Below are 16,305 nucleotides of genomic sequence, written 5' to 3'. Positions count from 1 at the left end.
TTATTAGATTGTCAGATGAAGTAATAATTTGATTTCACTCCTTTATGTCAAGCTATATGAGATACCCTTTAGTTCGGGTGCGATAAGATGCAATAAGTTCTCAATGAGATCGGAAGATTTCTTAAGACTCGGAAAGAGATTCGTGGAATTGTCTATATGAGTAATGTATGTAAGAGGCATAATTCGCAAAGTGCGGTACGAAAGATCATGTATGCATGAAAAGATGTTTTAATGTTGTAAGTAAGCACTGCAGGGCAAACCTGGTTCCTGATAGGATTCCAGTTAAAAGGCAAATCCTGAGTGTTCATGTTTATGTTAAGATACCTTTTATGAATGGTTTATGCTCAGCGAGTAGGACACGAATCCGAGATAATAAGTCTATGTGTAGCAAGATGAGTCCAAATTACAACGTTCTGGGATAACTCTAAAGTTTTGAGAAGGATACCAAGATTGGAGAGGCTACATACGTATGTATGTGGCTTAAGAAACAAGATGAGGACATGATACGACGAACTCTATGAATATGAATGTATGGAATATGTATGGCTCAAACCATAGATGGTAAGTTTTTGTCATAATGATTTGTAGTCGATCACTAAATTTCGAGGACGAAATTTTTTTTAAGGGGGGTAGAATGTAATATCCCGCCTGACAGTATCGGTATATTACCAATCGATCGTGTCAGAGGATTAATACTTCAGAAAGCAAGTTAATGGAAAAATATTTTATGACATGTCAGCTTTTTACGGAAGAAATTTCAGTATCGTTTTAAATACGTTCAAGGCAAGGGCAAAAAGGTAATTTCACGTGGAAAGGATATTTAAATGGTTTTATCCCAAAAATATCTCATTTCCTATTCTCTTTCTCTCTCCTTAATGTTGGAAAACAATTTCTCTCCTCCTTCTCTCTTCTCTCACGCTCTTCCTCTCTTTCTTTCTTCAATCCTTCTCTAATTCTCCTTCTATACCAATCATATTTTCTTGTTCCTTCATGATCCTCTAACTTATGGAAGCTTAGTCTTCTTTGATTCTTCCCTTTCTCCTTTCAAGAAGAGATCTAAAATCTAGGGTTTGATCTTGATCAAGAAGTTGAGGCTTTAGATTGTTGGTTTGGGAACTTATGTTGATTATGCTTCATGGGGTTGGTGAAACAAGCAAGAAACAACTATGAGCTAAGAAGCAAGAATTAGGGTTTGTTGGTTAGTAAGTTCAAGTATGGTTTCTTCAAGAACAATCAAGGTCATGATGTTATGAATTGCAAGAAAAGATAACAAGAATGTATGGTTTGAGCAAAGGAAGCAAGTGGAGCAAAGCTAGAGTTTTGGCATGATTAGGCTTGGCACATAGTGATGCTTCAAGATTATTGCTAGGTGAGTTCCATAGATAGACTTCCCACCCTTTGGGATTATGATTATGTCTTGTATAGAAAGTATGAAATTCTAGGGTTTTATGTATATGGTTAATTGCCCTTTTTATGCCATGCATCCTATACATGTTAATACTTGCCCTTTTTAATACTTGCCAAATGAATGTTTTACAAGTAATTGCCAAATATACGAGTTTTTGTTAGTGATGAACATGTTTTCGATTTCGGGACGAAGATGAAGAACAAAATGAATAATTTGTAGATGAAGAAGAAAAGATGAACAAAATGAACAAACTGAAGAACAAAAGTCATTTTATTTTTCTTTCAAAAAAAAATCATTTTATTTTAAATAATATAAGTTAATAAATCTAAAGTAATTAATATTTTGTACGAGGGCTGATTTGTAATAAGGTAAAATTTAGTCTTACAGTGGTCCATCAGCAAGACACTAGCTGACATGGCGTCAACAATTATGCTATTGGCTCAACAAAATGTCTTTTTCAAAAAAGTCATTTTCTTAACTACACCATAGAAGCTCCCTTATTTTAAACGTGAAGATTCCTTAATATTCTCTGAAAATTTGTTTCATGTGAAGAGTTGACCAAGAAACATGTTTCTAGAAGCAGATATTGGTGGTTTGTACTTATTGTGTTCCTTAAGAATGTTGTTGCAACATTTAAGAAAACATCTGATATGCTTCAAAATATTTGTGCTGAAATTTCGTGATTCAGCTGGATGTCTATCCCGATTTGTGTATCAAGCCCATTCTGCAATCAGGATATATAAAGGAAGACTCAAGACCTAATTTGTGACTGAAGCCGCAATTTGCAAAAGAGTCAATTAGGGTTTTAGTCTGTCTTTGTTATTTGTAAGCCACTCTTGTATCTGTTTGATATTATAGCTGGACTGTGTAGTTGAGTTGTAAAACTCTGAATCTCTCAAAGCTTGTAAGCACGAGTTAATTCTTAGTTTAGGAGAGTGTCTCTATTACTATTGTTACTTTTACAACGATCACTGGGATTGTAATTAAAAGGAAGTGAGTAGGGATCTCTTATCTAGGACTAGGAGAGTCTTAGGTATAAATTACACGGATAATGATTAAGCGAGAAGCTAGTAGACCGAGGGTTTTTATGTATCCTTCGAATTGATACTACTATAGTGAATTTCCTTCCTGACTTGGTTGCCCCAGACGTAGGTGACGTTGCACCGAACTGGGTTAACAAACAACTTGTGCCATTTTAATTCATGCATCAGCTACTTTCATTTGTTGATTGTTATCCGTGTTATCATGATGTCTTGACATCTTTCTTGACATCACACTTGTCTTGACATCGTGTATAACATCTTTACTGTGTACCAGAATTTCAGAGACAATTTTTTCTTGTAGGAAAAATGAAAATTAATCCCATCATGTTGATATGGCGGTGGAATGATGTGAAAACAATATATCCAAAATAAAATTATTCATTATGGAAATGAGAGATGAACTACAAATGAGAGTGGGTTCACAAATAAGAGATGTCAAAAGCAGAGATATGGATTTATAGAAGAAGGGGTTGATATGTAGTTCGTATATTTGAGAGGGGAAATGTTAATTTTTAATTTGAATTTTATATCTCATTGAATCTCTTGTTATAAAAGTTTAATAAATTTCATTTAATGCGAAACTAATTATGACATGTTGCTAAATGTCGTGTTAAATGTCACTTAATAGAAAGAAATGGAGAATGGAAAATTCGTCCAATCAGAAAGCAATGATGGGAAATAATGACTCTGCAAGTGGTTTGGAGGAAAGAAATTAGGTTTAAGGTTAGCTTGACTAAACAACCTTTCATAATAAAATATTATAATATTAAAAACAATAATGAGAGAATCACAACATATAGTAAATTGTAGATTAATTCAAACAATTATCAGTTATTATATGAGGGTTCCGTTTAAGTTATTAGTTAAATGGGATCTAATGTCCCTCCTGTTGGTGTAAGCCCTAAAGGTCAATAGTTTATGTTAAATTTATGTTATGTATCTTTACTTTTATTATTAAATAATATATGACACTCTTTATTATATATGTTGTAATGTTAATAAAGTCCTTAGAATAGATAGTTCGTGTAATTGTATAGTATGTTGGAACATGTAGACCAAGATTTTCGGGTGTCAATCCATTGATTGGAATTGAACCTTCAATCTACCGGACTTGCTCGATTTTATTCTTGGGAAGGGAAAAAGAGATTGAAAAACCCTTTTTGGATCCGGGGGTCGGTTACGATTCGGGAAGGTGTTAGGCACCCGCGTCGTTCACGGTACTCCGTGAGAACCTCTTTCTAACTTCATTTTTTATTTGAAAATTTATTGTTTAAAGTTGAAGTGAAAGAATGGAGGGAGGAGAAGTTGGAGTTTTGATTACTTTTATTTGATTGATTTGAAAGGAATAAAGCCTCTGCCTACGTACCCTTAAAAGGGATCAAAACCATCGTAGTTCACTCTTATAAAAATATTTTTGTGGGTTAGGTTGATTTTAATTTGATTTTGAAAATGATTTTGAGAAGGGTTGCGAGACCTCAAGGTATAGAAGAATAAAATAGAAGTGAGGTTGTTTCATTTTATTTAAGAAATTTAGTCGTTTAATTAAGATTCATTAGAAATTTGATTAAGAAAATAAAAAGGAAAACAACTTGGATTTGGATCCAAGGTTTATTAAGAAAATATTTGACTTTTGCTTATTTGATTTTTGAGATAAAAAGGTTTTACTAAACTACCGGTGAACTAACGTAACGATGCGAAAAAATAAAGCAAGCATAAAGCAACGAATAAAATGATGTAGTGTCGGTGCTTGTGTCGGTGTGTGCAATTACTACGCTATTACATACCCTTCCTAGATCCATTCTAAGACAAGAAATAAAAATGCGAAAGAATAAATTACATCAATTACCTAAAATACACACTAATATCATGGAAATTAAATAAATTGCAAGAATTAAAAAATGCATGAGATTATACCAAATGTGATGCAAAAATAAAGCATACCAAAATATTAGATCATGAACCAAAAGATTTAGAAGAACATTACATACGAAAACAAATACCAACTAAAATGCATGACATTAAGTATATTAAAAAACATGGAATGCAAGTTTTGAAAACAAACATTAAAGCAAAATTAACCACAAGATGCATGTTATAAGGATTAAAGTATTTAAAAAAAATGCATGACACATAGTGAAATTTTTTGAGTTAAAAACATAGGGTTAAATTTTAAAAGAAGGACTAGAATAAAATGCATGACACATAGTGAAATTTTTTTGAGTTTAAAAACATAGGGTTAAATTTTAAAAGAAGGACTAAAATAAAATGCATGACACATAGTGAAATTTTTTTGAGTTTAAAAACATAGGGTTAAATTTTAAAAGAAGGACAAAAATGTAAATAAGACATAGATAAAGGATTAAAATGCAAACAAAGCAACTTGGCTCAGCCTGGATTAATTTGGACCGTCTGATGAATCAGAGGGTCCAGATTAAATAACCAGCAAATTCATCATAGCCACAATCAAATGACCAAGAGGTTATAGAAAAATGCATAAAAAAAGGACTTAAAGGGAGTGAAGAAACAGAAGCTTAACAGAGACCGTCGGACAGCAAAAACAAAACACCATGCACATGATTAACACAATGGTTTATCATCGGCCGTTAGATTTACAATCTAACGGCCTAGGCCTGAAAGTGCATGAATCAAAGGTGCACCAACACACACAAGATTAAATGGAAGCAAGAGAATATAAAAAGAAAATCTGTACTACCTAATTCATTGTAGGTTTCGCTTTCTCTCTCTATCCTTTTAAAGCAAAGTTAAATACTCTCTTCTCACTAAAATTGCTTTTCTGAAACCAAGCAGAACATGAAGCAGGAGCTTAATTTGTTTATGGTTTTCGAAACTCTTCTTTTTTTGAAAATTTTTGAAGCAAACTACTCAAATCCTTCCCCTATACTCATTTCTCAAATCGATTTTCAAAACAAACCAACAGATTGTCCTAGATCTAACACTTAAACTTTCAAACAAAATAGTACAAAAAATCAAGAATAAAGCCGAGATAATTGTTACCTCGATTCAGATCGGAGATAATCAAGCCGTAACGGAGAACTTCACTTCAAATTCAACTGTTCCGGTTGGAATCTGCTGGTGCTTTGCGAATTGTTGTTGGAGCTGAAATGATGATGACTGTATTGTTCTCTTTCTCGCTCCCGATCCGAAACAGCTCCAAGCTTCCTCTGTTACTCCAGATCCACTGATTTCCTTTCCTCAGATCGGTTTGAACATTGCTTGTGGTTACACGCTACTGTGTTGTGTCGTTGTGTTGGAATCGTTTGAAAGGACGATGATGATGATCGTTGTAAGTTGTTGGAAAGGAAAATGAAAGGTGTGGTTATCGTTGTGTTTGAATCCGGTTGCCTTCTTCTCTAAACCGATTCTGGATTTGGCTCAGCTTTGAATGTTGTTGTTGTTTATCGGTGATGTAGTTTAATTCGAGATTTCATTTAGCTTTGAATTGTGGTTTGAACAAAACAAATGGCGATGGCTGTGGTTACGATTTCAGAGTTGTTATTGTTTGTAGTGATTGTGAAGGCTGTTTGAATATTGTTGAGTTAATCTATGATGATGAAGTGAAATGTTACTGAAAAAAAAATTTGAATTGATGAAATGTTCTCGAAAAAAAATGAAAGAAAAGAGATTTTTGATTTGTTTTGGGCCACTGCCGTTCTTGTGGTGTGTTTGTGGGGATTGGTGCAGCCCCCTTCATTGCCAATGATTGCTGCTTTTATAGTGACACATTAGGGTAAAATGATATTTCAATGGACCAAAGTGCCCCTAACTTGGGCTGCAAGGACCTTGTGGACAAAATGACTAAAAGGACCAATTAACTAAAAAGGAGAATTAAAATAAATGAATTAAACACTAAAGCTAAATAATAAAATAAATAATAAACTAAATGAAAAAATAACAACTACATAAGATAAAAATTACGAACTTAAATTGCGATTAAAAAAGTAACTGCTTAAAATGTGACTAGAAAAGTTCTAACTGACTAAACAAATTACAAAAAAAGATAAAATATTTAACTGCTTGAATAAAAAATATTTTAACCAACTAGAATACGACTAAAAATGTTTGACTACTTAAAATAAGACTAAAAATATTTTAACGAGCTAAAATATGAACAGAAATATTAAGCTGACTAGAAATACGAATAAAAATAAATTGATTGATTTAAAAAGCAAAGAAAACTTTAACTGGTCAAAATTTGGGGTATGACAGATGCCCCTATTTAAGTTTCTTCGTCACGAAGATTTGAAAGAAAACTTTTAAATCGATGGGTCGAAGAGACTTAAATACTAAGTACACCGAATTTTGACCAGTTGAAAAGCTGAGAATGCAATGAATATAATGATATGAATGCAAGCGATGCAAGTATGAATGCAACGACGACAAAAAATAAACTGACTGGGGAACAAACTGATAAGTATCATTGGGGAGATAAAGCTTGTCTATTACCGACTACCGTGGTAAAGACGAACATACAGAAGATAAAGCTTGAACGGAACATAAAGCTCAGACGGAAGATAAAGCTCAGTCGGAAAGTAAAGCTTGAGACGGAAAATAAAGCTTAAGACGGAAAGTAAAGCTTGTCCATTACCGACAGCCCGTGGTAAGGATGAAAGTACAGAAGATAAAGCTTGTCTATATCGATTATTATTGATAAAGTGATTACTGGATGGGATCTACCACTTGAACACAAATTGATTGGTGACATTTATGAATTAAACACCTTGAGGATGACCTTTTTATGTATTGGATTAGTGACGCCTCTTGAACACAAGCTGGGGACGACATATTAAGGGAATGACAGGTAAACACAAGCTGTCCGTGGTTTGGGACTGACCATTTGAAGCAAAATAAACGTTTGCGAGAATCCACTCGGCTTTGGAGGAAAGGGTTTGCGAGAATCCACTCGGCTTTTGACGAAATATTTGCGAGAATCCACTCGGCTTTTGACGAAATGTTTGCGAGAATCCACTCGGCTTTTGATGAAGGGTTTGCGAGAATCCACTCGGCTTTTGATGAACGGTTTGCGAGAATCCACTCGGCTTTTGATGAAAGGGTTTGCGAGAATCCACTCGGCTTTTGATGAACGGTTTGCGAGAATCCACTCGGCTTTTGATGAAAGGGTTTGCGAGAATCCACTCGGCTTTTGATGAACGGTTTGCGAGAATCCACTCGGCTTTTGACGAAATGTTTGCGAGAATCCACTCGGCTTTTGATGAAAGGTTTGCGAGAATACACTCGGCTTTTGATGAAAGGTTTGCGAGCATACACTCGGCTTTTGATGAAAGGTTTGCGAGAATACACTCGGCTTTTTGATGAAAGGTTTGCGAGAATACACTCGGCTTTTGATGAAAGGTTTGCGAGCATACACTCGGCTTTTGATGAGTTTGCCGAAATCCACCGGGCTTGGTAAGAGTTCGCCGGAATCCACCGGGCTTACAGTGAATGACATCTCTGGACCAGACACACTGAGGTAGACGCTTTTATGAGATACAGTTGAAATAAGACACGAGGTGGTAAATGCAATGATATTTTGTATGCATGCAATATGTGCATGAATGTTTATATGCATGAATATATGTATGAATGAATGTATGAGTACATGAATGTATGAATGTATGACTGTATATGACAGGTGAACTTGATGAAACAAAAGAGGATAGGTAAGATGAGAGATGGACTGACACCGCAGTACAAACACTCGGCAATCTTCATTGGGGATAACATTATTGGAGATGAGTTAAACACTATCAGGGTAAAGCTCATACTCAGACCACTGGTGTGGGAACAACCCATAACCACACCACTGAAGGGAGAATGCCCCATAATCAAACCGCTTGGAGACAGAATGCCCCATAATCAAACCACTTGAGGGGAGAAAGCCCAATAATCAATCCTCTTGGGGAAACAGCTCATCGCTCAATGATTTGGCAGAAGTCGCCATTTCTCGGGGTAAAACTCGGTCAGAAGTCGCCACTTAATCAAACCGCTGGCAGAAGTCGCCATCAATACAACCACTGGCAGGAGTCGCCACTTGTAAACCAGCCCAAAGTGCAATCTTTCCATTTGGTCCACTTGGACTGTGATGCCTCTATCTTTATTTTTCATTCACTTTTTTTTTGTTGTTTTTTTTTTGAATCCCTAATTTTTGCCTGGATCGCCCTTTCGGGTTTTCAATCCACCGGGAATATATTTTTTGTTTGCCCCTAATTTTTGCCTGGATCGCCCTTTCGGGTTTTCAATCCATCGGGACGCTCATTTTTGCCTAAGTCGCCCTTTCGGGTTTTCAACTTAGCGAGCTTTTTTGTATTATATTTTTTTTTTAACAGAGGTCATCCCACAGCTTTTGGTCATGATTACCCTGCAGAGTTTAACTGTTCTTAAGATGAATGTTGATGTATGTTTCTACTACTCATAAGTTCAAAGAAGATGTACCTGTTGTTTATGATATTCAGAAGACATTTAAAAAGTTTTAATTTTGCTTTAAGTATTCACATCAAAAATAGAAGAAAATTATGCAAACAGAATAACTGAGAATTTCAAATAAATGGGCACAAGCTCAAATTAGATGTAAAGGAGTGGTGACCTGCCAAAGGCGTGGTTCCACGGATTTTAAAAGTTTGGAAAATGGTAATTATATGGAAAAGGTACATTGAACACAATAACCGCTATAATCTCTAACAACTTTGAATTCCACTGTTCCGAGTCTTTGATCTGCAGATGCTTCATATCGGAAGTCCTTTGACAGTTAAGATGCCCCAGATGAATCATACTGATTTGGTGCAGTTACTTTGCCATAAATCGGAAATCTTTTGACGGCTGAAATGCCCTAAGTGAGTCATGTCCGACCAGATGCAGTTACTTTGTCACAATCCTTAACTTTTGCATAGATCGCCCTTGCGGGTTTCAACCTATCAGGATAAACACATTTTCATCATTTTTTCATGTCTCTAACTTTTGCATGGACCGCCCTTTCAGGTTTTCAGTCCATCGAGACGCTCTTTTTTGCCTAAGCCGCCTTTTAATGTTTGCGACTTATCGAGCTTTTTTTTTTTTACAAAGTATTTCTTGACTGCATCGGTATTCCCAGGACGTACAAATTTATCACCATTCTTTTGTAATTAGGCATTCATTGCCCCTGTAATCATATAACTTTGAAGCACAAGGTCACTTTCTTGACATTCATGGGGACGAGCTTTCTTTGTCGAATACTTGATATAACTGTCCATGGCACACGGCAATAACACTTTTAAATTCAATCAAGTTTAGCCTTCATTGGAACTTCTGTTGACAAAACTTTGACCTCCATGTGAGACATTGCCTTTAAATTGTATACTGAGGGATGGTGGGGGGGTTGCCCCTGTTAAAATGTGCACTTGAAGTATAACATCCCTGCAAGGCAGATGGTAGCATCTCGTGTCAGTCCTTGTACATGAAAATCCTCTTCTGGACAATCTTTCTAGATATTCACAGCTTCGATGGCCAAGATGCCCCAGTAGGCGAGAAATCACATTGGAAACTTCTTCCTCATCCTCCTTTTCAGCCTCGGATACAAGGAACTCAAAGTTGAGAGAGAGTACAGGGTTTAAGTGTTCAACGGGTTTATTAATGCATGATTTGATTATTGATGTAAACTTATGATTATGCAGATATGTGGAAATGATTAAAAGAAAATTTTTGGTTTTTTTTGTATTACCATTTTTCCAGAAAAAGCACAATAATAAAAACAAAGTCGGGATCAAAGCGACCTTTTAATTAATGATGAAAATACATAAAGCAAAAAAAAAGCCCTAAACAAATTCACTTCCGCCTTGGGTGGGACGAAAAGATTTTTTTTTTTAAAAAAAAACATAAAGCAACAAACAAACATATTAATTTAAACAAATGAGTAGTAGAAATAAACATCAACAAAGACCCAAATGCAGCTAAACATTCCATGTACCAACATCAGGTTCCACGATCCGATAACAGATTAACTTGCACCTTCAAATTCAAAACTCTTCAAAAGGTATGAGATTTTCCTGGATCAACTTCTGAACTATCTTCTGCAACGCACAACAGTGCTCAATATCATGACCTGGTGCCCCTTGATGGAAAGCACAAAAGAGGTCGGGCCTATGCCGGGCTGACAATTTTGCTGGCATTGGCAGAGGTGCCTTGGGAGAGACCAAATTCCTTTCAAGCAACTTTGGAAACAACTCTGCATACGTCATGGGAATAGGGTCAATCTGTTTCCTTGAAATGCGTTGTCGAGGTTGTTGTGGATATTGCTGAAACTAGGGTTGATAACCCGAACTTTGCGGAGCATTTGTGACAGGCATAATAGCGGCCACAGGATGATAAGCCAGATACTGTTGTTGAGGCTGAATTTCTGCCACACTCATTTCCTGGTCTTCCTCTTCTGAACCATTAGTGGGAACAACTTCTTTGATCAAATGTCCTTTTCGAACCCAATCTTCAATACGCATGCCCGCGGTCATCATATCCGCGAAATCGCCAGATGTACTTGCAAGCATATGCTCGAAATAGAACGGATCCAGAGTTTCCAGGAAAATCTCGGTCAACTCTTTCTCTTCTAGACGTGGACGGACTTGTTCGGCGACATCTCTCCATCGTTGGGCATAAGCTTTGAAGGATTCATTGTCATTCTGGGTCATGGCCTACAGTTCCTTTCTGTCTGGGGCCAAATGCAAGTTGTAGTTATATCGCTGGACGAAAGCCTCGCACAAATCCTTGAAAGTTTTGATATCATCCTTGCTCAGACCCATGTACCATATCAGTGCAGCACCAGTCAAACTATCTTGGAAACAGTGGATAAGGAGTTCATCATTACCTACTTGAGCAGACATCTTTCTCACGTACATTACCAAATGAAGCTCAGGGCAAGTGTTCCCTTTGTACTTCTCAAAATTAGGGACTTTGAATTTGGGTGGTATAACGACATTGGGAACCAAGCAAAGATCATAAGCATTTTTCCCAAACAGTTCTTTCCCACGGAGAGCTTTCAATTCCAATTGTATTTTGTCAAACTTTTCTTCCAGTTTAGCTATCCGGTCGTATGCAACCACATTTCCTGAGTGATAGATGGGTCTAGGGCCCTGCTGAGTAGTATGAATCAAAGGAGCTGAATATATCATAGCAGCTTGAGGGATCAAAGGGCCCGATTGAGAGATAGGTGTTGTCTGTTGCACAAAAGGAGCTTGAACCTTAGAGATAACAGGACGGAATATTTCACCAGAACTTAAAGGTGTGCTCCAGAGATAACCTTCCAACATAGCATGTTGAGGAGTACTAGCAAACACTGTTGAAATCGGAGTTGTGGAAGCAACCGTCTGAGCTTGAGTACTGACAATAGGAAGAGATGATGGTTGACTCTGTGCAACCGTAATCAAAGACACTAAGTTCCTCAAAATCTCATTTTCGGCCCGGAGGGTTGTCACCTCTTCACGAAGCTTGTGGTTCTCTTGTTCAAAATGATCCATTCTGATTTGCTCGAGTGTTGTAGATACGAGTAGCCTGATGGATTGACCCTTTGTAGACAGAAACAAGATATGAGACACGGACTAGAAACTATGAATGCAAAATGATGCGTGATATGCTTATGCAAAATATACAATCTTTTTGTTATCGAAGGATTTGTAAAGCGAATTGTAAACATTGTAGAGGAACATGGTTTCATCTAAAAATTGTAAAGATATCGCAATCAGTTCCTTTTTCAAAAGGTAAGAACGAAACCAAGGACAAAGTTTTTTTTTTAACAAAAGCAAAAGCTTGGTTAAGATTTTTTGAAATTGTATTGCTTGGTGTTCATTCTCACAAGGTCCATACCTTTGATGTTTACAAAAAGCTTGGCTAAATTCTTCAATATTTTTTAATGGATGAAAAAAAAGGTTTATGGATGAATGCATGTATGCATGATAATGCAAGGAAAACATGATGAGGTTTTAGTTACACAATGTTGGAGCTAAGGGATAACAACGCCATTTGGTAAGGACTATGGTTTCAATTGCACATGTGACAAGGGTTCTACCAAGTTCCCAAATTACAACTACCCTTATGAATTTATCGGTGCGTAGGAATGCTCCTAGTCCAATATCATCCATAAGGAAGTCTAGTTTGAGTGTAGTATCGCGTGACAACTAAAGTCAAGAATGCTCTTGGTTCAGTTTCCGCACTACGTCCTAAAAAGGCCAAGTGGGGTTAAGGGTTACTAAGGTCCACGACTTCACCGGACACTCACATTGAAAGTAATAACGCCAACACGAATGCTCATGTTAACAAGACTACTACCTTCCATGAGGCCTCCGCCGAGTAGGGTTATCACTTGTAAACATGGTCCAAGAATGCTCTTGGTATGTCACTATGATTTTACCCCGTCCTAATCCTATGTTTCACTCAAGTCCGGGTATAGGACTTTGTCTTACCACTCACGTAAAAAATATTTACAAAGTATATACAAATGATAAAGCATAAGAAGTAAAGAAAGAAAGGTGGGCTTAACCCACATGGGATCCCCAGTGAAGTCGCCATTTTGTAGACCAAGATTTTCGGGTGTCAATCCATTGATTGGAATTGAACCTTCAATCTACCGGACTTGCTCGATTTTATTCTTGGGAAGGGAAAAAGAGATTGAAAAACCCTTTTTGGATCCGGGGGTCGGTTACGATTCGGGAAGGTGTTAGGCACCCGCGTCGTTCACGGTACTCCGTGAGAACCTCTTTCTAACTTCATTTTTTATTTGAAAATTTATTGTTTAAAGTTGAAGTGAAAGAATGGAGGGAGGAGAAGTTGGAGTTTTGATTACTTTTATTTGATTGATTTGAAAGGAATAAAGCCTCTGCCTACGTACCCTTAAAAGGGATCAAAACCATCGTAGTTCACTCTTATAAAAATATTTTTGTGGGTTAGGTTGATTTTAATTTGATTTTGAAAATGATTTTGAGAAGGGTTGCGAGACCTCAAGGTATAGAAGAATAAAATAGAAGTGAGGTTGTTTCATTTTATTTAAGAAATTTAGTCGTTTAATTAAGATTCATTAGAAATTTGATTAAGAAAATAAAAAGGAAAACAACTTGGATTTGGATCCAAGGTTTATTAAGAAAATATTTGACTTTTGCTTATTTGATTTTTGAGATAAAAAGGTTTTACTAAACTACCGGTGAACTAACGTAACGATGCGAAAAAATAAAGCAAGCATAAAGCAACGAATAAAATGATGTAGTGTCGGTGCTTGTGTCGGTGTGTGCAATTACTACGCTATTACATACCCTTCCTAGATCCATTCTAAGACAAGAAATAAAAATGCGAAAGAATAAATTACATCAATTACCTAAAATACACACTAATATCATGGAAATTAAATAAATTGCAAGAATTAAAAAATGCATGAGATTATACCAAATGTGATGCAAAAATAAAGCATACCAAAATATTAGATCATGAACCAAAAGATTTAGAAGAACATTACATACGAAAACAAATACCAACTAAAATGCATGACATTAAGTATATTAAAAAACATGGAATGCAAGTTTTGAAAACAAACATTAAAGCAAAATTAACCACAAGATGCATGTTATAAGGATTAAAGTATTTAAAAAAAATGCATGACACATAGTGAAATTTTTTGAGTTAAAAACATAGGGTTAAATTTTAAAAGAAGGACTAGAATAAAATGCATGACACATAGTGAAATTTTTTTGAGTTTAAAAACATAGGGTTAAATTTTAAAAGAAGGACTAAAATAAAATGCATGACACATAGTGAAATTTTTTTGAGTTTAAAAACATAGGGTTAAATTTTAAAAGAAGGACAAAAATGTAAATAAGACATAGATAAAGGATTAAAATGCAAACAAAGCAACTTGGCTCAGCCTGGATTAATTTGGACCGTCTGATGAATCAGAGGGTCCAGATTAAATAACCAGCAAATTCATCATAGCCACAATCAAATGACCAAGAGGTTATAGAAAAATGCATAAAAAAAGGACTTAAAGGGAGTGAAGAAACAGAAGCTTAACAGAGACCGTCGGACAGCAAAAACAAAACACCATGCACATGATTAACACAATGGTTTATCATCGGCCGTTAGATTTACAATCTAACGGCCTAGGCCTGAAAGTGCATGAATCAAAGGTGCACCAACACACACAAGATTAAATGGAAGCAAGAGAATATAAAAAGAAAATCTGTACTACCTAATTCATTGTAGGTTTCGCTTTCTCTCTCTATCCTTTTAAAGCAAAGTTAAATACTCTCTTCTCACTAAAATTGCTTTTCTGAAACCAAGCAGAACATGAAGCAGGAGCTTAATTTGTTTATGGTTTTCGAAACTCTTCTTTTTTTGAAAATTTTTGAAGCAAACTACTCAAATCCTTCCCCTATACTCATTTCTCAAATCGATTTTCAAAACAAACCAACAGATTGTCCTAGATCTAACACTTAAACTTTCAAACAAAATAGTACAAAAAATCAAGAATAAAGCCGAGATAATTGTTACCTCGATTCAGATCGGAGATAATCAAGCCGTAACGGAGAACTTCACTTCAAATTCAACTGTTCCGGTTGGAATCTGCTGGTGCTTTGCGAATTGTTGTTGGAGCTGAAATGATGATGACTGTATTGTTCTCTTTCTCGCTCCCGATCCGAAACAGCTCCAAGCTTCCTCTGTTACTCCAGATCCACTGATTTCCTTTCCTCAGATCGGTTTGAACATTGCTTGTGGTTACACGCTACTGTGTTGTGTCGTTGTGTTGGAATCGTTTGAAAGGACGATGATGATGATCGTTGTAAGTTGTTGGAAAGGAAAATGAAAGGTGTGGTTATCGTTGTGTTTGAATCCGGTTGCCTTCTTCTCTAAACCGATTCTGGATTTGGCTCAGCTTTGAATGTTGTTGTTGTTTATCGGTGATGTAGTTTAATTCGAGATTTCATTTAGCTTTGAATTGTGGTTTGAACAAAACAAATGGCGATGGCTGTGGTTACGATTTCAGAGTTGTTATTGTTTGTAGTGATTGTGAAGGCTGTTTGAATATTGTTGAGTTAATCTATGATGATGAAGTGAAATGTTACTGAAAAAAAAATTTGAATTGATGAAATGTTCTCGAAAAAAAATGAAAGAAAAGAGATTTTTGATTTGTTTTGGGCCACTGCCGTTCTTGTGGTGTGTTTGTGGGGATTGGTGCAGCCCCCTTCATTGCCAATGATTGCTGCTTTTATAGTGACACATTAGGGTAAAATGATATTTCAATGGACCAAAGTGCCCCTAACTTGGGCTGCAAGGACCTTGTGGACAAAATGACTAAAAGGACCAATTAACTAAAAAGGAGAATTAAAATAAATGAATTAAACACTAAAGCTAAATAATAAAATAAATAATAAACTAAATGAAAAAATAACAACTACATAAGATAAAAATTACGAACTTAAATTGCGATTAAAAAAGTAACTGCTTAAAATGTGACTAGAAAAGTTCTAACTGACTAAACAAATTACAAAAAAAGATAAAATATTTAACTGCTTGAATAAAAAATATTTTAACCAACTAGAATACGACTAAAAATGTTTGACTACTTAAAATAAGACTAAAAATATTTTAACGAGCTAAAATATGAACAGAAATATTAAGCTGACTAGAAATACGAATAAAAATAAATTGATTGATTTAAAAAGCAAAGAAAACTTTAACTGGTCAAAATTTGGGGTATGACAGAACAAAATGTGTTTAATTGTCAATTGGATATGCTAATATTTTTCCGAGTGTGCAGAACCATAGACAAAAATTTGAATGTCTTAAATCAAGCATATATTTTGGAAGAACAAATTAAGAGCAATTGAATCT

At 35.7% G+C, this 16,305-nt stretch overlaps 1 protein-coding gene across 1 annotated transcript; it reads right to left on the bottom strand.

Annotated features, from left to right (window-relative positions):
- Positions 1 to 3,772: 3,772 nt before the first annotated feature.
- On the bottom strand, positions 3,773 to 15,653 carry LOC146914407 (uncharacterized). The gene has a single exon (XM_085717258.1). The coding sequence runs from the start codon at positions 11,946 to 11,948 to the stop codon at positions 11,127 to 11,129; it is 822 nt and encodes a 273-aa protein (XP_085573384.1). The 5' UTR covers positions 11,949 to 15,653; the 3' UTR covers positions 3,773 to 11,126.
- Positions 15,654 to 16,305: the final 652 nt, after the last annotated feature.

This window comes from Medicago sativa, chromosome 6 (assembly GCF_051527215.1).
Source record: "Medicago sativa cultivar Bolivia chromosome 6, Bolivia_mono, whole genome shotgun sequence".
Taxonomy (NCBI): domain Eukaryota; kingdom Viridiplantae; phylum Streptophyta; class Magnoliopsida; order Fabales; family Fabaceae; genus Medicago; species Medicago sativa.
Note: the sequence above shows the minus strand (reverse complement) of the source record. Positions and strands in the feature narration are given on the sequence as shown.